We start from the raw sequence: 24248 nt of genomic DNA, 5'->3' as shown, positions 1-24248 counted from the left end.
GAATCTGGAAACAAATGAGATTGCTCAATATTTATTAAGTATCTATCATGGTTGTTTTATGATGATCATTTGATCACATAGTGGTTTTAACTACCCCCTCAGTGATATATGTGTTTTCTCTCTCCATCCCAGAGTGGCTCTTGGTTCTATAAGGATTTCCAAACTTTCTGTGTGGGGTAGGCAAAGAATCCATAATCTCACTTAACCTCAGCCTCTCTTTCTGTCTCTTTTTCTCTCTCTCTCTTTTTCTCTCATTTATCTGGTTGCATGCTATCTTTTCTCTGTTGGTCTGATGCCTGACGTGTTATAAGGCATCTTTCTTCTTCCTTAGTTCCTGTCAGTTCTGACTTTAATCTTCATGATGAGAACGTTTTATTCTTCACTTTAATCTTCACTTATCTCTGTGGTTAGAGTACATAAAAAATAAATCTTTGAAAGAGTGACTGTAGAAAGATATTTTTTTCCCTCCTGGATATATTCCCCATCTTTTTCACTTTAAAACCTTCTCCTTCCTGCAGAAGAATGGAGAACACAGTTGATGGCCCTTCACAAGCCAGGGGCATGTATGGAACTGCCTCAGCAGAAAAACCTTTTAGCACTTACTCTGAAGCTTCCTCATTTCCCTGTGTTTGGGCAACTAAGTACTCTTGACTCAGGATGGTGAACTGTTGATTTCAGATCACCAGTGGGTGTTGCTCTGAAGTAAATAGTTGATTTCTGTGTTCTATTATTTTAACATCCACATTTGACTACAGTACAGCACTCTTTATGGAACTGTTTATGGCATAGCAAATCTGGGCCTCTGTGTTTTACCCAGCTTAGTTTCTTTGGTTCTGTAATTGTGAACTAGAGCTCTCTCCAGGGGCTCTGAAGCTGTGCATGAGGTTTAGTTCTGTGAAGAGGGAAAGGCATCCTTGGAGAATCAGTTTTGGTGAGCTTTTGTTTGCCTCCAGCACAAGCCCTAGGTGCTGAATAATTTATGTTTAATATATGTCGAGTCAGTTCCAGATTTATAAAGCTATAACAGGAGGTTCTTGCATATTGCATTTTACTGTCATTTCTACCAGAAGGAGCAGAAAAAAAGATGAAACTGAGAAGTCACCTTTGCTCCTTTTAGTCAGAATGGGAAAAGTTAAGGTGGCAGAAGGTAATAAAACTATTTCTTAAAATGAGGTTCTTGGCTTCTCTGTTGGATTTCGTTTATTCATGTCACTCGAGATTTCCATCAAAGACTGAATTTAGGATGATGTTACTTTACATATTATATGAAAGTGTTGTGCATTGTTATATGTACATATGTGGTGTTGCATACTTAGACTTTAAATTATGTTCAATGATCAGTAACATATGAAACTGAATTCGAAAAAAGAACATGACTAGGATAAAAAAAAAAAAAAAAAACTAGTGTAGGTACTTGAATGTATGAATCTTAACTATTTTCCAGGGAAAGGAGATGTGTTTGGAGACATCTTCTGGAAGGAAACTACCCTTGCTCACGCTTGTGCCAATGTCCGAGCACTGACATACTGTGACCTCCACATCATCAAGCGAGAAGCCTTGCTTAAAGTCCTGGACTTTTATACAGCTTTTGCAAACTCGTTCTCAAGGAATCTCACTCTTACTTGCAATCTAAGAAAACGGGTAAGTTGTCTGGATCCATTTCCACTTACTAGCCACTAGCGGGTTAATACGTTATATTCTATTAGTTAAAGAGTGGTATAGTGATTTTATTTTGTAGTAGTACATTCCCATCAATGTAAAGTGACATAATTTTCCCCCTTTCTTTTTATTTTGCTTACTTTTTAAAGGAGTGATAAAAACCCTGAATACATGGATAAAGGTTTGAATATCTATTATTTAAATGTAAAATGAAAAATGGACCTGAGGAGGAACAAACTGTTCTATAATATAATTAGTTAATTCCTGGGGTTTATAATACTGCTGTAAAATTAATATCAGTGTCTCTTACTTTATTATGTGAGTCTTTTAAAGCTTCTAAGTTTAATCAAACTGGTTGCCTACTTTATATTCCTGACTCTCTTTACGCCCTCCCTCTCATTTAATAATCAATTCATAAAGCTCATTTCCCATTAATTCTTTCAAAGTACACTATCTCAAAAAATAATAAGCCATACTGACATATCCTACAAATAGATACAGGAATCCTTTACTTTGTGTGGCTGCTGCAAATTTAATCTTCTTGCTGTTTTCTTTTTTATTGATGAATGTGGCACAAATTTAATTTGCATAAAGAATTCTTCTAGCTCTGATTTATAGGTCATTGGACATTGGTGAGGGCTCTTTTATTGCCAAGACTGAAATAGACGTTTGGATAACTGCACTTAAGGAATTTCATCTAAGATGATTGCCTGTCTGCAATGAAGTATTTTGAAATAACAAGCCTTCCCTTCCACCAACCCCTTAAATAGAACCTTCCTGCTAGTTAACATAGAGAAAAAAAATCAATCCAAGCGGCAAATTAACATCTATACTGCATCAACAAAGAAATGAGCATAAGCAAATCAATACAATTCTCTACTCAGGGTTCTAAGAGGGGATAAGACTGCAGGAGTCCTATTCATACTAGTGTCACAACACTTGATTTATATTTGAAAAGCAGTTTCAGTTTATATTTTGTTAACAAATAGTTATTGAGCATCCACAACCTGAAAGACAAAATGTAAAGAGCTATAGAGAACATGAGGCCTGAATAACACAGTCTTTATGCTCAAAGAGCTGACAGGTGAGTGTGAATGTTATGTGAAATGCAAATATGTGAAACATCTCTTTGTACAAGTAATTGGGATTTAAGGTAATGATAAACCTGGGAGACTGGTGCCAAATATGAATTAAACAGAGCACCTGTTCCTTCATTGGGGAGATCGGAGTCCTGTCTGTTATTACACAGAAATATGTCTCTTCACTCTGTGCTCTACCTTTTCCAGTGACAAATTCCTCTTCTACAGGGCTGCCTGGTGGATATTTGAAACTCATATTTTATTAAATCTTCCCAATATACATTTTGCCAGTTTTAGAATCTTCCCACATGCTACAAACTTACCATAACCTGGATCTGTCCTTACAGTCCTCAGGGCAGATATTATTTATCACTGTCCTCTTCTAAGTATTGTTGTTTATATATTATCTCATCTGATGTTTATAATATTCTTGTGGGAAAAAAGGGCAGTTGTTTTCCCTGCAAAACACATGGGAGGGATTAGTATTAAATAACCAAGTGATATACTTGCAATGTAAATGATTGTATCCCTCAAAGAGGGGTAATAAAGACAAAATAAACTTTAGTTCTTCAAAATGTGTTAATCACAAAGCTCTATCATCTTTTTTCTCTTTCAAACATCTGAGCACATGCGTATCACACGTGTCTGGACACACACACACACACACACACACTGGTTATGAGAGCCAAGTGTGTGTAGCAGCATGTCTATCTCTGACAGGCATAGAAGTAGAGCAGAAAACTTGTGCTATTTTTTAATGGGACCCAGGAATTGTACACCTGCCTCTGTAGGTGCCAGTGTGTGAGTTAAATCAAATGACTTCTTCCCTTAATAACCTGTTCCTTGTTATAATGTGTGTCAGGATTTTTGTTTGCTTGTTTTCAAAAAATATTCCCTGCCCTTCTGTAATTGATGAATGGTGTCAATAACTTGAATGTTGGGTCAGGTGTATTTCTCATCAGTGCCACTTCATTCTCAGATAGAAGTATTTTCATAAATAAGAGAAACTGAGACAGTATCTTCCTATGATTCATGAGAAGAGCTACCATTTTGAAAGTCTATTTTATATCCATGTACTTCAACATATTTTACATATAATTAATCAAATTAAATATCAACAACCTGCAAATGAGGCATTTCATTGATGAGGAGGTTGAGATTCCGAGAGTGAGATAGCTGGATGCCAAATAAATGACGGGTCACAGCCTAGATTTGAATCCATCTCTGCCTGTTCTAAAGCCCATATTCTTTAGTTTATATGGTGTTGATTTTGTTTTTTGAATAGCTGACTCTTCCCCCCACAACAATATCCCACAGACACACTTCCACTAATAGTTTCCCCACTGAACTATTAACAAAAAATATTTTGTTCTTATTGCTACCATTTTAAGCATTCTTGAAGTGAATATTCCTTGTGAATTACAGAGTCAAGTATGTCTTTAGCATACCATTGACGTCTTCTAGCTATCGTAACCATTAATTAAGAGTGTGCTCCTACTAAGTTGGGGAAGCATATTTGGGAGCCAGGTTTTCAGCCTTCATAGATTTGTAGCTCTGGCCACATAAGCACTTAAGGTGTCTCAGTGGGGAGTTTTCTATAGTGTGTAGTTCTCAGTGGCTGTAGTAGGAGGAATGTGATAGCACGAGCTGCTTGCTTTCATATCCATTAAAGAGAAACAAGATGCTTGTTATGCAAATATGGCTCCCACTAACCATTATTAGGTCCCTCAATATAAAATTTCTATAATTGTAACTGGTATTTTCATCCAAAAACTAGAGAAGGAGTTGGCAAACTTTTCTGGCAAGGACAAGATATTTGAGGGCCTTATAGTTCCTGTCTCAACCACTCAGCTCTCCTACTGTAGCATGATATAGCTGTCTTAACTTGGGTTGCCATTACAAAACACCATAGATTGGTTGGTTTCACCAATGGGAATTTACTGCTCACAGTTCTGGAGGTTAACTCTAAGATCAAGGTGCTGGTCAATTCGGGTCCCCAATAAGGACTCTTGTTTCTGGTTTGGTGACATCTGATTCTTTCTGTGCCCTCATGTGGTGGACAGAGAGTTTGGAAGCAATTTCTCTGGTATCTCTTCTTGTGAAACTAAAAGTGTCAGTCACTCAGTTGTGTCCAGCTCTTTGCCCCCCATGGACTGGAGCCCACCAGGCTTCTCTGTCCATGGAATTTTCCAGGCAAGAACACTGGAGTAGGTAGCCATTCCCTTCTCCAGGGGTCTTCTTGACCGAGGGATCGAACCTAGGTCTCCTGCACTGCAAGCACTGCAAGCAGATTCTTTACTGTCTGAGCCACCTGGAAGCCCAATTATAAAGGCCCTAAATTTTATCATGAGGACCCTCATGCTGCTGCTGCTGCTGCTGCTAAGTCACTTCAGTCGTGTCCAACTCTGTGTGACCCCATAGACGGCAGCCCACCAGGCTCCCCCGTCCCTGGGATTTTCCAGGCAAGAACACTGGAGTGGGTTGCCATTTCCTTCTCCAACGCATGAAAGTGAAAAGTGAAAGGGAAGTTGCTCAGTCATGTCCGACTCTTCGCGACCCCATGGACCGCAGCCTACCAGGCTCCTCTTTCCGTGGGATTTTCCAGGCAATAGTACTGGAGTGGGGTGGCATCACCTTCTCTGGAGAACCCTCATGGCCTCATCTAATCCTAATTATTTCCCAGAAACTCTTCAAATATCATCATATTGAGGGGATTGGCACTTCACCATATTAATATCAGGAGGACCCAGTACAGTCCATAGCAACCAAAGATAGTATGTAAATAAATGAGGTTTGCTGTGCTTCAGTGAAAATTTGTTTATAAATACAGGCGGCTTCTGGTGGGCCTTAGTGTGTCAATAGCTGAGTGGAAGCCTCCAAGTCAGATGGGAATGGCAGAAGGTTTGCAAATAGAGTTCTCCCTTTATTAGAAAACAAATCTCTGCTAAGTGCCACCAACATAGAGGGTTATCATGAAATGGAAAATGCCATATATAAGAAGTTCAGTTCAGTTCAGTTCAGTTGCTAGGTCATGTCTGACTCTTTGCGACCCCATGAATTGCAGCACGCCAGGCCTCCCTCTTCATCACCAACTCCCGGAGTTCACTCAGATTCACATCCATTGAGTCAGTGATGCCATCCAGCCACCTCATCCTCCGTCGTCCCCATCGCCTCCTGCCCCCAATCCCTCCCAGTATCAGAGTCTTTTCCAATGAGTCAACTCTTTGTATCAGGTGGCCAAAGTACTGGAGTTTCAGCTTTAGTATCATTCCTTCCAAAGAAATCCCAGGGCTGATCTCCTTCAGAATGGACTGGTTGGATCTCCTTGCAGTCCAAGGGACCCTCAAGAGTCTTCTCCAACACCATAGTTCAAAAGCATCAATTCTTCAGCGCTCAGCTTTCTTCACAGTCCAACTCTCACATCCGTAAATGACCATTGGAAAAACCATAGCCTTGACTAGATAGACCTTTGTTGGCAAAGTAATGTCTCTGCTTTTGAATATGCTATCTAGGTTGGTCATAACTTTTCTTCCAAGGAGTAAGCGTTTTTTAATTTCATGGCTGCAGTCACCATCTGCAGTGATTTTGGACACCAAAAAAATAAAGTCTGACAATGGTTCTACTGTTTCCCCATCTATTTCCCATGAAGTGATGGGACCAGATGCCATGATCTTCGTTTTCTGAATGTTGAGCTTTAAGCCAACTTTTTCGCTCTCCTCTTTCACTTTCATCAAGAGGCTCTTTAGCTCCTCTTCACTTTCTGCCATAAGGGTGGTGTCATCTGTATATCTGAGGTGATTGATATTTCTCCTGGCAATCTTGATTCCAGCTTGTGGTTCTTCCAACCCAGCATTTCTCATGAGGTACTCTGCATATAAGTTAAATAAGCAGGGTGACAATATACAGCCTTGACGTACTCCTTTTTCTATTTGGAACCAGTCTGTTGTTCCATGTCCAGTTCTAACTGTTACTTCCTGACCTGCATATAGGTTTCTCAAGAGGCAGATCAGGTGGTCTGGTATTCCCATCCATTGAAGAATTCTCCACAGTTCATTGTGATCCACACAGTCAAAGGCTTTGGCATAATCAGTAAGGCAGAAATAGATGTTTTTCTGGAACTCTCTTGCTTTTTTCATTATCCAGCAGGTGTTGGCAATTTGGTCTCTGGTTCCTCTGCCTTTTCTAAAACCAGCTTGAACATCAGGAAGTTCATGGTTCACGTATTGCTGAAGCCTGGCTTGGAGAATTTTGAGCATTACTTTACTAGCATGTGAGATGAGTGCAATTGTGCATAGTTTGAGCATTCTTTGGCATTGCCTTTCTTTGGAATTGGAATGAAAACTGACCTTTTCCAGTCCTGTGGCCACTGCTGAGTTTTCCAAATTTGCTGGCATATTGAGTGCAGCACTTTCACAGCATCATCTTTCAAGATCTGAAATAGCTCCACTGGAATTCCATTACCTCCACTAGCTTTGTTCGTAGAGATGTTTTCTAAGGCCCACTTGACTTCACATTCCAGGATATCTGGCTCTAGGTGAGTGATCACACCATTGTGATTATCTGGGTCATGAAGACCTTTTTTGTACAGTTCTTCTGTGTATTCTTGCCACCTCTTCTTAATATCTTCTGCTTCTGTTAGGTCCAGACCATTTCTGTCCTTTATCCAGCCCGTTTTTGCAGGAAATATTCCCTTGGTATCTCTAATTTTCTTGAGGAGATCTCTAGTCTTTCCCATTCTGTTGTTTTCCTCTATTTCTTTGTATTGATCACTGAGGAGGCTTTCTTATCTCTCCTTGCTATTCTTTGGACTCTGCATTCAGTTGCTTATATCTTTCCTTTTCTCCTTTGATTTTCACTTCTCTTCTTTTCACAGCTATTTGTAAGGCCACCCCAGACAGCCATTTTGCTTTTTTGCATTTCTTTTCCATGGGGATGGTCTTGATCCCTGTCTCCTGTACAATGTCACGAACCTCCATCTATAGTTCATCAGGCACTCTGTCTATCAGATCTAGTTCTCTAAATCTATTTCTCACTTCCACTGTATAATCATAAGGGATTTGACTTAGGTCATACCTGACTGGTCTAGTGGTTTTCCCTACTTTCTTCAGTTTCAGTCTGAATTTGGCAAGAAGGAGTTCATGATATGAGCCACAGTCAGCTCCTGGTATTGTTTTTGCTGACTGTATAGAGCTTCTCCATCTTTGGCTGCAAAGAATATAATCAGTCTGATTTCAGTGTTGACCATCTGGTGATGTCCATGTGTAGAGTCTTCTCTTGTGTTGTTGGAAGTGGGTATTTGCTATGACCAGTGCATTTTCTTGGCAAAACTCTATTAGTCTTTTCCGTGCTTCATTCCATATTCCAAGGCCAAATTTGCCTGTTACTCCAGGTGTTTCTTGACTTTCTACTTTTGCATTCCAGTCACCTATAATGAAAAGGACATCTTTTTTGGGTGTTAGTTCTAAATGTCTTGTAGGTCTTCATCAGTTCTGTTCAGTTCAGTCACTCAGTCGTGTCCAACTCTTTGCAACCCCATGAATCACAGCGCGCCAGGCCTCCCTCTCCATCACCAACTCCCGGAGTTCATTCAGACTCATGTCCATCGAGTCAGTGATGCCATCCTGCCATCTCATCTTCTGTCATCCCCTTCTCCTCCTGCCTCCAATCCCTCAGCATTAGAGTCTTTTCCAATGAGTCAACTGTTAGCATGAGGTGGCCAAAATACTGGAGTTTCAGCTTTAGTATCATTCCTTCCAAAGAAATCCCAGGGCTGATCTCCTTCAGAATGGACTGGCTGGATCTCCTTGCAGTCCAAGGGACTCTCAAGAGTCTTCTCCAACACCATTGTTCAAAAGCATCAATTCTTTGGCGCTCAGTATGTCTTCATAGACCCGTTCAACTTCAGCTTCTTCAGCATTACTGGTTGGGGCATACACTTGCATTACTGTGATATTGAATGGTTTGCCTTGGAAACGAACAGAGATCATTCTGTCGTTTTTGAGATTGCATCCAAGTACTGCATTTCAGACTCTTTTGCTGACCATGATGGCTGCTCCATTTCTTCTAAGGGATTCCTGCCCACAGTAGTAGATATAATGGTGATCTGAGTTATATTCACCCATTCCAGTCCATTTTAGTTCCCTGTTTCCTAGAATGTTGATGTTCACTCTTGCCATCTCCTGTTTGACCACTTCCAATTTGCCTTGATTCATGGACTTGACATTCCAGGTTCCTATGCAATATTGCTCTTACAGCATCGGACCTTGCTTCTATCACCAGTCACATCCACAACTGGGTATTGTTTTTGCTTTGGCTCCATCCCTTCCTTCTTCCTGGAGTTATTTCTCCACTGATCTCCAGTAGCATACTGGGTACCTACTGACCTGGGGAGTTCCTCTTCAGTATCCTATCATTTTGCCTTTTCATACTGTTCATGGGATTCTCAAGGCAAGAATACTGCAGTGGTTTGCCATTCTCTTTTCCAGTGGACCACATTCTGTCAGACCTCTCCACCATGCCCCACAGGGCATGCCCTAGTTTCATTGAGTTAGACAAGGCTGTGGTCCTAGTGTGATTAGATTGACTAGTTTTCTGTGATTATGGTTTCAGTGTGTCTGCCCTTTGATGCCCTCTTGCAACACCTACCGCCTTACTTGGGTTTCTCTTACCTTGGACGTGGGGTATCTCTTCACGGCTGCTCCAGCAAAGCACAGCCACTGCTCCTTACCCTGGACGAGGGATATCTCCTCACCGCCGCCCCTCCAGACCTTGTATGTGGAATAGCTCCTCTAGGCCCTCTGGCGCCCGCACAGCCATATAAGAGGTGGATGCAGATGAAAACAAAATCTAAACGAACAAAGCAAAAAAAGAGGTGGCTATAGGAGTCAGACAACACACATGAGTTAAGACTATGTGTCTGTGAAGACCAGAGAACTCATTCCAAATGTGAAAGGGAAGCTGCTACTTACTCTGATTGTATTTGCCTTGGAATCCCAGTGAAACAAAACAGGTCTACCTGCCCTTTGTCAACAATCTCCGAACTGAATGGAATGATTTCATGAACCCTGATCTTATGATATTAGAAGCCCGATATTTTTACCTGGATCTTGTAAATTTGGATGAGAAAAATTATTACATTATTAATTTCTAAGTGGAATTTAGCTTTTCTCTCAATTATGAATGTTAATACCAAACTATGGTTTTATTTTGGTACCAAAAGAGATTATGTTTTCATAGCACATTATTTTTGTTGAAGACATCCTGAAATGTTCATGCTAATCAGTGCTTCATAATTATGATAGTTATTAGACCTGCTGCTAGATGTGTTATTGTGTTAATAAAAAAGCACATAGATTATTGTTTTCTAAATTGCTTTTAATATTTTGATAATTGAATTTCATTATATTTCCTTTGCAACACTATGTATTTTGTTTTGTTTTGTTCTTTTAAGAGTTGTTAAAGCAACTCTTCTGGAATGAGGCCTATTTCACAGGCTTTACCAGACTTCTGGAGATTAAGACAGCACCACCACTCCACTCCCCTTCCCACCCCCAATATGAGAGTCAGAAACTGGGCTAAGTTGAGCAAAAGAACTGATTGGTATATAGTTTTCAGTAATAATAAGGCAATTCTATAGTTTCCAATAAATTTAAACATATTCAGAAAAGGCATAGGAAAGCAGCAGAGGAAGGTTGCCATACTTTCTGACTTTATTCATAGATTATTTCCTTTACCAATCTAAGATACCGTTTCCTGAAATGACTAAATTCTTTTATTAATTTGAGGACTGGCACTCAGTTATAGGCCCAGAAGGCACACAGCAAAACCAGTGAAGGTGATATCTAAAGTTTAAAGAATTCTAATCAGACTTTAAAAGTAACCATCAGGGAGGAGGGTTCAGGATGGGGAACACGTGTACAACCATGGCAGATTCATGTTGATCTATGGCAAAACCAATATAATATTGTAAAGTAATTAGCTTCCAATTAAAATAAATAAATTTATATTAAAAAAATAAAATAAAAGTAACCATCATACTTCTGCTTATTCTGCCTCCTGTTATTAACTGATGTTTACTGTTTGTGTATAGAGTTAACCTAGCAGGCATGACTGCTAGACTTCGAAAGTCCTATTTCTAAAGTGGGCCCTTGGCTGGCATTTGAGAACTTGAATTTTAAGATGGTTTCTAATACTTTGACAGGTAAGAGTAGCTCACTATGCCTACTGTTTGTTCAAACAATATGGTTCATGCTGGACATCTGCTTTCCTTCAAGGAGTGTGGAATTTTAGTATGTGCTAGACAGAGGATACCTATTGGCTAAACTCCAGTAAAATCCCTGGGCACTGAGTCCATAATGAGCATCCCTGGTGGCAACACTTCACAGGTGTTATCACAACTCATTGCTGGCGGAATTAGAGAGAGGACCCTTAGAGGCTTGTTCATGGAGGGGAGCCCATTGGATATTGATAAAAAATGACGCCAAACAGATGCTTGCCTGTTAGTTGTAGTTGCAAAGAAATGCCTCCATGTTGCCTCAGAGAATCCTCTTGCTTCTGGTTGATACTGCTTTTTACCATACATTTCTGTATCCTTTCGTTCAAGACAGGGTAATCTGAAACACCTCAATGATATTTTTTTAACCCTTGTATTAGTCTGCTCAGAAAGCCATAACAAAATAACACAGACTGGGTCGTTAAACAGAAATTTATTTTCTCACAGGATCTGGAGGCTAGAAGTCCAAGATCAAGGTGCTGGCAGGGTTGGTGTCTGGTGGGAACTCTCTTGGGTCACAGATGGCTCCCCTCTTGCTGTGTCCTCACATGGCCGGCCAGTACTCTGTGTTTGAGTATGGGGAAAGAGACAGTGGACTCTCTGATGTCTCTTTTTATAAAAATTATAGACACAGACATAAAGGAAACATATGGACACCCGGTGGCGTGGTGGGTGGTGGGATGGAATGGGAAATTGGGATTGATGTATACACACTGCTGTGTATTGTGTATGGGCTTCCCTGGTGGCTCAGCTGCTAAAGACTCCACCTGCAATACAATCCCTGGCTTGGGAAGATCCCCTGGAGAAGGGAAAGGCTACCCACTCCAGTATTCTGACCTAGAGAATTCCATGGACTGTATAGTCCATGGGGTCGCAAAGAGTTGGACATGACCGAGCAACTTCCACTTTATACAGTGTATATATATGCATGATGTATGAAGTAGAAAATATTGTTTGATTTCGTTTATATGAGGTACCTAGTATTGTCAAATTCATAGAGTTAGAAAGTACATTTTTAGATGTCAGGGGTTGATGGGAAAAGGGGAAGCGTAATGGAGAGGGTGAGTGGGGAGTTAGTGTTTAATGGGGACAGAGTTCTAGTTTAGGAAGGGGAAAAATTCAGGAGATTGATAATGGAAAGAGTTCCACAATAATGTGAATGTACTTAGTGCCACTGAACTGTACAGTTAAATATGGTTCAGTTCAGTTCAGTTCAGTCGCTCAGTCGTGTCTGACTCTTTGCGACCCCATGAATTGCAGCACACCAGGCCTCCCTGTCCATCACCATCTCCCGGAGTTCACTCAGACTCACGTCCATCGAGTCCGTGATGCCATCCAGCCATCTCATCCTGGGTCGTCCCCTTCTCCTCCTGTCCCCAATCCCTCCCAGCATCAAAGTCTTTTCCAATGAGTCAACTCTTCGCATGAGGTGGCCAAAGTACTGGAGTTTCAGCTTTAGCATCATTCCTTCCAAAGAAATCCCAGGGCTGATCTCCTTCAGAATGGACTGGTTGGATCTCCTTGCAGTCCAAGGGACTCTCAAGAGTCTTCTCCAACACCACAGTTCAAAAGCATCAATTCTTCGGCACTCAGCCTTCTTCACAGTCCAACTCTCACATCCATACATGACCACAGGAAAAACCATAGCCTTGACTAGATGGACCTTAGTCGGCAAAGTAATGTCTCTGCTTTTGAATATACTGTCTAGGTTGGTCATAACTTTTCTTCCAAGGAGTAAGCGTCTTTTAATTTCATGGCTGCAATCACCATCTTCAGTGATTTTGGAGCCCAAAAAAATAGTGTGACAATGTTTCTACTGTTTGCCCATCTATTTCCCATGAAGTGATGGGACCAGATGCCATGATCTTCGTTTTCTGAATGTTGAGCTTTAAGCCAACTTTTTCGCTCTCCTCTTTCACTTTCATCAAGAGGCTCTTTAGCTCCTCTTCACTTTCTGCCATAAGTGTGGTGTCATCTGCATATCTGAGGTTATTGATATTTCTCCTGGCAATCTTGATTCCAGCTTGTGCTTCTTCCAGCCCCACATTTCTCATGATGTACTCTGCATATAAGTTAAATAAGCACAATGACAATATACAGCCTTGACGTACTCCTTTTTCTATTTGGAACCAGTCTGTTGTTCCATGTCCAGTTCTAACTGTTGCTTCCTGACCTGCATACAGATTTCTCAAAAGGCAAGTTAGGTGGTCTGGTATTCCCATCTCTTTCAGAATTTTCCACAGTTTCTTGTGATCCACACAGTCAAAGGCTTTGGCATAGTCAATAAAGCAGAAATAGATGTTTTCCTGGAACTCTCTTGCTTTTTCCATGATCCAGCAGATGTTGGCAATTTGATCTCTGGTTCCTCTGCCTTTTCTAAAACCAGCTTGAACATCAGGGAGTTCATGGTTCACGTATTGCTGAAGTCTGACTTGGAGAATTTTGAGCATTACTTTACTAGCATGTGAGATGAGTGCAATTGTGCGGTAGTTTGAGCATTCTTTGGCATTGCCTTTCTTTGGGATTGGAATAAAAACTGACCTTTTCCAGTCCTGTGGCCACTGCTGAGTTTTGCAAACTTGCTGGCATATTGAGTGCAGCACTTTCACAGCATCATCTTTGAGGATTTGAAACAGCTCAACTGGAATTCCATCACCTCCACTAGCTTTGTTATTAGTGATGCTTTCTAAGGCCCACTTGACTTCATATTCCAAGCTGTCTGGCTCTAGATGAGTGATCACATCATCATGATTATCTGGGTCGTATATGGTTAAAATAGTATATTTTATACTATGTAACTTTTACCACAATAAAAAAAAGCAAAAAGAAAATTCCCCAGAGCAGTGGCCTACTCTTATGACCTCTTGTAACTTTTATTGCTTCCTTAGAGATCCCACCTTTAAGTACAGTCACATTAAGTGTTAGGGTTTCAATATGTGAATTGGGAAGGCAGGTAAGAAAAATTCAGTCCATAACAATCCTATTTTTTTAAATTAAATGTGAAGGAGTAATTTTTAGAAATATTCTAAAATCAAAAGTTACAGCTGAAATAGGTCTGTATTACTGGGGATGTTCAACAGTATCAATATTCAGCACTGTTTTTTTTTATTCCCCCCACCCCCCACCCCACCCCACCCCCCCCCCCCGCCCCCGGGAAGTGCATAATTATCGATACCTAATAAATGTTCTTGCACTTTGAATACAGGAATATGAGAAAGGATTCTCATTTAAATTTAGAAAAATTTCCAAGAATGATCAACACAAATTCTCAGTTGGAAAAACAGAAGTAGGGGTACAGGTACATGTAGTGTTCTTTTCCCCATAAAGCCAGAATCCTCCACAGATGGCATTGTTTTTAAGTAGAGGGCAGTTGAAGCCAACTGGCAATTTCATGGATAAGCACAGTACCAATTCTGTATTTTAATGTGTCAGTGCTAAGAAATAGTGGTTTAGACTCACTCTTGCATTATCATAGGCTCAGAACTAAGTAATGGTGTTTCTTTCCAGACAGCGTTCTTAAAATGGGAAATCCAGCGGCGCAGAATGCCCTATTTTCTGTGAGCAATGAAGCATCTCTATAGCAGTTACCTTTTGTGGATGGAAAACATTCTGAAATTGGATATCAAACAAGTCTAAAGTGTTTTATTGGTGTACTTGTGTTGTGGCCCACACTTATTTTAATAGTCAAGACTGGCATCTTTGAGGAAATAGTTTAGAAATGTGATAATGGAAATTGCAGCTTCACTACCTTCTTTGCCCCCTTCCTGCCCATATCTGCTAGATAAAATATGGGAGCACATTCATTTCACAAATCCATATTTCTTAATCCCATGAAAAAGACATTAAGAAAACATTGTCCACAGTTGAAACAAAAGATATATAAAACTCTGAAGTATTCTATATAGTACCTATGTTTACTTCTCTCACAGCATTGATTGTGATATTTTGGTTTCCTATCTACATTTTTGTTTTTTCAACAGAAAAACAAGCTTCCTAAAGAAGATATTTTCTGTAATCTCTTTATTGCCAGTGACCAGAATAGTACCTGTAGTGCTTGCTAATTGAAGGAGTGAAATATGAATCAGTCATGCTGCCCAGCACAAAATAATCTCGGTCATTCTGAGAAACAAATGATAGTCTTGACAACTTTGGCAAAGAGCCTTATGAAATAGGATTATGAAAATGACTGTTACTAATTAGTGTTAAATCACAATTACAGTTAACTTCAGCTGCAGTTTCTAACCATTTATGTCTGTAGATTCTGTATAATGCTAGTGTTCTCAGGATAGTAAAGCAATTTTATCACCACTGTTGAATGAATTAAGATCACCTGATGCCAGGGGCTATGTTTACCACGACAGTGCCTTAATCTCATTCTAAATAACTTCCAAAAGCAAACTTTTTTTTTTTAATTTTGCAGTTTCCTTTGAAGAATCTGCACACCACACTTGAATCTGAGTAGAGTGTTGTTATAACTCTCATGACCTCAATTGAATATCAGGATTGCAAATTCACTGTGAACTACTGGCCCTGCTTGCAATTGCTCTGCTTACACGCTATGGTTTGTAGAACTTTCACCTCTAAACTGATGTAGTTTGCACACCACAGGCGTTATCTCATTTTAGCTTCAAATCAACACTATAGGGAAGTGAACAAAGAGAGATGAGATGACTTGCTGGGGCCACAGAGCTGATAACGGTCCTGAGGCCCCAGCCTTGGTTTCCCAACTCCAAGATAGCTCTCATTTCACTAATGTTGGTAAAAAGGATCTGACTTTCAGCAATTCCAGATGTTTGTCATGTGCATTTAGATGAAGCAGAAACCTAATTATGTAGTCCTCTGAGCCTTTAAGCTGCTTCTATTTAGAGCTCTATGTTGGTCTGCTTCCAGACAGAAAAGAAACTTTCCCCACATTTAGTCACCAGGACATAGGTTCACAGATACGTTGCTCTTCAGTAATGCCTCCAAAAAGCATTAGCTAAGGACAGAGTTTCCCAAGTTTCAGAGGGGGGCTAGATTGAATAATTTATCAACATACTTGCCAGTAGATTATGCTATCCTTTGACCACCTTTTGCAACACTGGAATTTATTCTGATTGCAAGACAGTGTGTGTTTTAGTAGTAAATAAGAACAAAATGAATAAACTTGTAGACAGAAGAGTATTTAACTAACATAATAAAAGAAGGTAGATATTTGATAAGTTATTTTTCTTGGGAATTCTCAAAGTAGCCAACAATCACTTGAAACAATCATTTGTTTTATTTTAGAGTTGAATTCTGCCTTACAGTAGTGCCTTTCTAGGAGCATCATAACTGGATGCCAGATTGTTCATTTCCAATATGTCTACCATTCTTAATTCTCAGAAATTAATATTTGACAAGGGACCACAGAAAGCCTGGTGCTGTATCATGCCATCTTCATTTAAAGAAAAATACTCCTTTTGAATGTAAAAGCAAAGACTTTTATTAGTATTAAGGCTGAAATATACATATTTTTAATTCCCTAATGCCTTTTGGTATTTATTTAAATTTGGTATGCATGCAATTTCTCCTATTGTATTTTCTTTTTCTTTCTCTCTTATGGAAAAAGAAGTCAATGTATGTGGTTGAATGTAAAATACCAAATCTGGATCTATTTATGGATCTGCATTTTAATGAATTTTTAGGCAGAGTTCTTTTGTGGGAATTCCTTCCTCCTCAATCCCCAAGACAACACCTGAACTTATTGTAGAGATTTCTTCCTTCACTTTTCAAGTAAAACCTATTGACTCAGCCTTTTCTGTACCTGAGGAAATAGAGAGCTCAAAAGTCATGTATTCAAAGGCCTTTCACACTGATTTTGAGAAGTAGGTTTGTAATATTTTGAGAAGGGTCTGGTTATTCAGAGAGGAGTTTCAAGATGTTTATTGAGAATTCAGACTTTTTCCAATAAAGTAAAACAAATATTGTAATAAAACATTACAATTTTTATAAAACAAAGAAGAATTTTAAAGCATTGTATACATTTTGCAAATGAGAAAATAGAGAGCTGTTCTGTGGTTAGATTTACTTCTTAACAGTTGATTGTTTTGACCAGAATAGAATCTGCCGTCTTGGAATGTCTATTTTTTTCCTCAGCTCAGAGATGCATGTCACAGATTTTGACATTCCAATCAAGTTATCTTTTCCCAAAGGAATCCAATCAAGTCATTCTACTAAATAGCCAGAGACACTCAGATGACCCGGAGATGCTAGGTTCTCCTGGAAAAAATCCTTCATTTTCTGCCTCTTTCTGAATCAGGTTATACTTGATTCACCCAACATTTTGAGAAGCTGACGTTTAATTTTACAGAGGTTAATTCTGTGTCCACAGTTAGGGAGTGATGTCATCTGTAGAAGTTCAGCAGAGGTGCTGTCCCTTAGGAAGTCACAGTATGGAATGGAAACTGAGAGTAAAAACTGTAACTGCTAAATCTGCATGTAAAATGCACTCAGTTTTCCCTGCAGGCAGCAAAGAGAGGTGGTGTGGGGCATTGGACTTTGTCCAGGAATTTGCTTCCTTCCTTCAGCAGATGCCTTAGCAACTACCTTGGATATGGTTGTGGACTGCATCATAATTCCAGCACGTAAAATGGGTGATATGTAACACAGGTCCTTTGAAAGTAGTTTACTGTGATGAGAAGTTGTGTTGTGCCCCTTCTGAGTAAGAAAATAGTGTTCCCTAATGCTTGGAAATTCAGACACCAGGATGTAGAATGACCTACTTAGCCATTGTAGGGCATGCTATTACATGGGGAAGGGTCTGTTATGTGAGCAAAAAGCAAGCATGAAACATCAGATCCAGCCTGCTGGATTTATGACTCCATAAAAATGAGGCTGTCTGCGGGTTTGCTAATAGCAACATTTTCACACCTGGCAATCACCAAGTGGCTTGTTACTGAAATCACACACTAGGAGGACTTTATCTGTAGGCTCTTTGGAATGGGTATGGATTGAGAGCAAAGAAAACTACCTGACAAGGCTTGAGCACCTTCATTCTAATGCAGCTGACTTTTCCAAAGAGCTTGCAAAAAGAGGACTTAATGTGGACCTTTGCTCTGGTGAGAAAACTATGAAAGTAGATTTGAATTTGGTAGTTTTGCCAAACTGCAAAATCTCTATTTTACGTTCCTAGGCCATTCTACTTGGCATACTCCTTTTAGATGGATGTTTTAATTATGAACCAGAAATTCTATGGAGGTTGGCAACAGTAATGAAGCTCAAACAATGCAGAGGGAGAGACTTTAAAAATGCAGAACATCAATCAGAGCAAGTCTGTCAACAGAAAAGACTTGCAACAAATGCAATTATACGAAAATGTATCTGATGATTGAAGGGTAAGCTGACTTTATATAACAAGATATAAGAGATTTAGATCTCCAGCTTTTGAACTTTTATAAAGCAAACACATCACTCTTTTTCTGAAAGCAAGGCACCTCTGCATTTCCCATGGTCAAATATCCAAATAGTTGAAACCAATAGATAATTGTTGCCATAAAGCTTTAAATCATTCAGGCATTTTCTCATTTTGTCCAAATCCTCTTTGGAAAAATATGTCCAAATTGGAAAACTGATACTTTTAGTGTAGATTTCAGACAGTGGAAGTATTCAACACTCAGATGTGTTCTACTTTGTCAAAAATGCAGCTGATTAATTTCTATTAAAGGATATCAGAAATGCAGTTAATACCACCAAAATAAAGTCAAGCTGGTGGACTTCCCTGGTGATCCAGTGGTTAAGACTCCGTGCTTCCACTACAGCGGGCTTAGGTTCAATCCCTAGGGAAGTTCTGCATGCTACACTATGTGGCCAAAAAGAAAAAAGAAAAGAATGACCAGGGTTACAATAAAGGCAAAGTATAACAATTCATACAGCTAAGAAGTAGTTCTTTTAAATATAGAACAAAGGCAAAAGTGTTCCTTTATTGAATGATAACAGACATTTTTTCTCAAAACTAAAAATTTGAGATCACATCTTTAAAATATGGGACAATGGAATCATCAAGATTTAGACAAATACAGGAGAGCTTGGGAAAAGAATATATTACAAGGAAAAAGATATGTGCCACTTGAATTGCAGTTTTATGAAAGCAATCAATCACCTATCCTATGACTTCCGCTGCCTTCTCCAGGATCAGCTTTGCCCCCACCTTCTCCATGGGCCTCCCCACCTACTCCAGCTTCACAGGACCTCTTCCTTCTCTTTACTCTTGTACTACCCACCACTGTGTCATTTATTCAGTGTTTACTGTATGCTATTTTGAAGGGCTATATGTATTGAACAGATGCCCTGTCCCCATACATTGACTGTCAAGCTCTTGAAAACAGAGAAATGTCTATTATCCCCGACATCCGACTGTTCTTTGTGCTCCAGCACTCCCCTGACATTCGTTGATCGAATGAGTAGTGCTATTGCAGAGTTCATTACTTTCAAGCACTGTGTGCTGCTTCCCTTTCTGGCAGCAGAGCTTGATACCCATGGGGGAGTAAGTACTGAGAGTAAAGTAGCAGGAAAAGAGATATCCAATTTCATATTTTTAAAAATTCTGATAACTACTGGGATCATTTTGAATACATCTTTAATAGGAATTTGCAAAGATTACATTTTTGAGAATTTAAAAACATTCCTTGGGAAATTAAAGATAAAAAATGTAGACTTGCCATGGGGTAACTCTGAGCAGATATATTTTAACTGATTAAAACCTGTCCAAAAATATTGAGGGAAAATGGTAATATTGGGGACTCTCCAAGAGGTACCCGAATTCTTTTTTTTGCCAGTAGTAGGCGCTGAATTTAGGATGAATCTTTAGTTGTTGTTTTGGTGAAAAGAGAAAAAGGGAAAATATGTCCCAAACACGTGGCTGCTTCTTTCCTAACAAACTCGGGGGGAAAAGTGGACCACAGCTTCCACCCGATTCAGAACTAAAAGCAGTTTTGTTTACACCCATAGTCAAAGGACATCTATGCTCTTTAATAGGGTATGTTCCAGGATCTATCTTTGTGAGAACTTGAGAGCCAGCTTTGGGCTCAAGAGTGTGATCTTGGTCTACTTAGTATATCTGTTTGTACATCTATGAAATGAGATAACAGTAAATAAACATGCAAGAGGTGCCTCTTAAGTGCCAGATACTTTTGTAAATCAGGAATATTAGGAGTGAATAAAACGAATAGTTGCCTGTCCTCATGGGGCTTAGAGTCTTGTACCCTCCTCATAGGGTTTTTGCAAATGTTAAATGCATAGAGACTATCCCATGAGGGTCTTAGTGGAGATTAGTGGTATTGATGGGGATGATGATGGTGATGAAGATGTTGATAAGGATGCATTTCATAAATGTCTGTGCCAGACTGGTATGCAAGACCCTCTTAAAATTCTAATGGGAAGAAAAGGTCAACCTTTAGTCTCAGTATTACTGTATTATCTCAACTTCACGTATTCAGCATGCATAACCTCTGTTAGGGTTAAAATCGCAGCTGTGGTCCCTAATATTTGAGGAAATGATTTTGCTAATGATACACGTTAAGAGAACAGGCAGGGGTTATGATGTCAAGCATAGCTCCTGGCCCTTTTAACCCATGAATTGCATTTCTCTAATGTAGGTTAATGAACACACTTCCATCCTCTGTTTTTTGTGTGTGTGTGAAGATTAATATTACCAATTTAACTTGATCTAAAATGTGTACTTTAGCTAACGGTTCTAAACTCATGCTGAATTTTATCTATAAAATTTGATTGTCCGAGCACTCTGCAATCTATTGAAATACTGTCCTATTAACTATGACCCTGTGGATATAGAAATAGTTATTACATAAATGTGTTTCAGTAATCGGAAACACTCGGGAGGCACTGGGAAAAATAGAAAAAAAACTTTTCTAATCTGTGCTTAGTATTAACCTCGTAGTTCTATAAACCAAGAGCTAAGTTTACTCTTATTTAGAACCTCGAGCTAAATTTGAATTGCAAATTCAAATTTGAACTTCTTTTAGAAGTAAGAGGCAACTACATTTTGTTTCCATAAGAATTTTAGCTTTACCTGCCCTTAACATTCTGGCATCTTTGAAGGACTTGATTAAAAAAAATTATTTGCATCCATTCATCTGCTTGTGAAAAAACATAATAGAGAGCCCTCTGGTATGGGAAGAATGAGATATATTGCTTTAACAAGCTCATTCCACCAGTCAAATTTGTCAAAGTAAAGGTGAATTAATATCTTTCTTTTTTTAATATTCTCTGCAAGAAAAAGTTGCTCATTTTATTCATGTTTGACATTTCATAGTAAAGGTAAAATTCATTTTTAATGAAAAACATCCCGCAGGGTTATTAATTAAAAGAAATGCAGGAAGAGAGAACTGTCATGTAAAAAGAGCAACTCATGAATTAGAGAAAGTCCCTCATCAAAAATACAGCTCAGGGAAGTTCTCTCTCCAGGATAGGTGGCAGACCGGGCCATTGAAGTGAACTTCACCTATACCCTGGATGGTACCTGTGTCATCTGGGCATGAGGTACTTTTACATCAAAGCCATGGTAACTTAAGGAAGTAACTCCTTGAGCTTAGTACTTAATACTCTTATTATACTTCTTACATTTAGTCCATTTTTCTCACAGAATTGTTAACTACTTGAGGTCAAAGATTGTGAATAGTGTAATCATAGCATCTACTAGCATTTTATATGTGTTGTTCAAAATGTTTGACAAATGAGTGAATCAATATTTGGAGTGCATCCTATTTGCAAGAGGATTGAACATAGCTATCATGTACACAGATTTATATTCCCTGATCAAATTGCCAACATCTGCTGGGTCATCGAAAAAGCAAGAGAGTTCCAGAAAAACATCTATTTCTGCTTTATTGACTATGCCAAAGCCATTGACTGTGTGGATCACAATAAACCATGGAAAATTCTGAAAGAAATGGGAATACCAGACCGCCTAACCTGCCTCTTGAGAAACCTGTATGCAGGTCAGGAAGCAACAGTTAGAACTGGACATGGAACAACAGACTGGTTCCAAATAGGAAAAAGAGTATGTCAAGGCTATATATTGTCACCCTGCTTTTTTAACTTATATGCAGAGTGCCGGGGTCCAGCCCCGGTGGATCCAGGGTGATTCGAAGGTGGGGACAGAGTCAGCGTCTTTGGAAAAATACATATTTAATCACAGATATAAAGAGATTAGAAATGGATAGTGTAGTAGGAAGATTAGTGGAGAAAAGGAGGCTGAATAACTTGGATTATGTGGAATAGCATCCATGCTCCAGATGGGAATTCAGCCAGAAAAACGGGAGCAAGAAAGAAGCGACATGGGGGAATCAGTCTTTCCGGAAACTGATCCGATTTCTTTATTTTTGGGTTTGCTTATATACCTTTTGTTTTACATAGGGATGAATACAGAGTCATGCGGGAGTCAGCAGTCCTGACCTTTATCAAAATCAGGTGCTTCACATAAATGTACAAAAAAAGGTCTTAGGAATATTACATCATCTTCTGGCCATGAGTGAGACCTGCTGACATTTTATGATCCTTTCTTTCTGATAACCAAAAAACTTATTTCTTCCAAGGGTCTTTTTTCTTAAACCAGGCACCACCCTCCAAATAAAGTTGCATTCCTATAGGGTGAGGGTGTAGTGAGTTACAATCAAGAAAGGAATTTATTTAACCCAAGGTTAACATGATTAGTCTTAAAGGTTAATACTTATTTCTCCTGTATGTTTAAAGGTTAATACTTATTTCTTCCTATATGCTAGTTATAGTCATTATAAGTGTAGGGAACATGGAGATTTAGCAGCAAACATCAGCCCAACAAATGAAAATCCTTTCACCAATGCTCCCCTTAAGATCTATTTAGTCTTAAGATATGATAAAGTTACATTCTTACATAGCAAGGACACAGTGATTTATAACAAAGTACAGTGATCTATTACAAAAGAGAAAATCCATTAACTCAAAAAGTCTAGTATTGCTAACATCAAAAACTACTATATTTCCTTTGCTATATTCCAAATACATTGATTAATATATTCCCAGTTACCTAAGGATATGGAGGCCTGGCGGCAATCATTGACTCAACAAGAAGAAAAAGCCCTATGCTAATTAAGACTCTCAAAATACTCCAAAACTCTCTGTGCTGTTTATGGTTGAGAGGTAGTAAACAATCATGTGGCAGGAGTATGGATAATCCTGTCACACAAGCTAGTCTGTCAGCAGAGAGGTTTGACCTGAGACATCCTTGTCCCACCCAGAGCAGGGAATTAGCAGCAATTATTGACACAACAAATGAAAAAACCCTTCACCAATATAATTCCTAACCAACCCATTATACTAATAATTTCTAACTCCCCAAAAGAATTTGCCTTTAGTAAGTCTAAAACATCTCGTGCCTCTCAGGTTGGGAGGCTGTAAACAATCACATGTGGCCGGACTAACCTATACAGGCGGGCTAGATAACCTTCAGAGCAGTCCATAAGCTGAAACACTCTTGTCACGCCCAAGAATTTTTATTGCCTTGGAGCTGCACATTTACTCCTTCTCCGAGAGAAACGGTTATGGGGGAGAGCCCCCCGTAAAGTCAGAGGTGTAGGTGAGAGCATAAAACAGACTCTGGTTTTGGGGTTAGATGCTCGGGAACAGGGGGTTTCCTGAGGCTTGATCACACCTTTGCGTATGCCAAGCCTCCTTCCTCATGACCTTTGCCATGGGCGGAGTTCCTCACACTGGCCCCTGGCAGCAGAGTACATCATGAGAAACACTGGGCTGGATGAAGCACAGGCTGGAATCAAGATTGCTGGGAGAAATATCAATAACCTCAGATATGCAGATGATACCACCCTTATGGCAGAAAGTGAAGAGGAACTAAAGAGCCTCTTGATGAAAGTGAAAGAGGAGAGTGAAAAAGTTGGCTTAAAGCTCAACATTCAGAAAACGAAGATCATGGCATCTGGTCCCACCACTTCATGGGCAATAGATGGGGAAACAGTGGAAACAGTGTCAGACTTCATTTTGGGGAGCTCCAAAATCACTGCAGATGGTGACTGCAGCCATGAAATTAAAAGACGCTTACTCCTTGGAAGAAAAGTTATGACCAACCTAGACAGCATATGAAAAAGCAGAGGCATTACTTTGCCAACAAAGGTCCGTCTAGTCAAAGCTATGGTTTTTCCAGTGGTCCTATATGAACGTGAGAGTTGGACTATCAAGAAAGCTGAATGCCAAAGAATTGATGCTTT

General features: G+C 39.4%; 1 protein-coding gene across 1 annotated transcript in view; it reads left to right on the top strand.

The window, feature by feature from the left end:
- The window catches only part of KCNH5 (potassium voltage-gated channel subfamily H member 5), a 391931-nt gene that overhangs the window by 307007 nt on the left and 60676 nt on the right, over positions 1 to 24248 (top strand). The window contains exon 10 of the mRNA XM_052646974.1: positions 1445 to 1641. Coding sequence (XP_052502934.1) covers positions 1445 to 1641 — 197 coding nt within the window. The remainder of the gene's footprint in view (positions 1 to 1444; positions 1642 to 24248) is intronic.

The sequence above is a fragment of the Budorcas taxicolor genome, chromosome 10, assembly GCF_023091745.1.
Source record: "Budorcas taxicolor isolate Tak-1 chromosome 10, Takin1.1, whole genome shotgun sequence".
Classification (NCBI taxonomy): domain Eukaryota; kingdom Metazoa; phylum Chordata; class Mammalia; order Artiodactyla; family Bovidae; genus Budorcas; species Budorcas taxicolor.
Note: the sequence above shows the minus strand (reverse complement) of the source record. Positions and strands in the feature narration are given on the sequence as shown.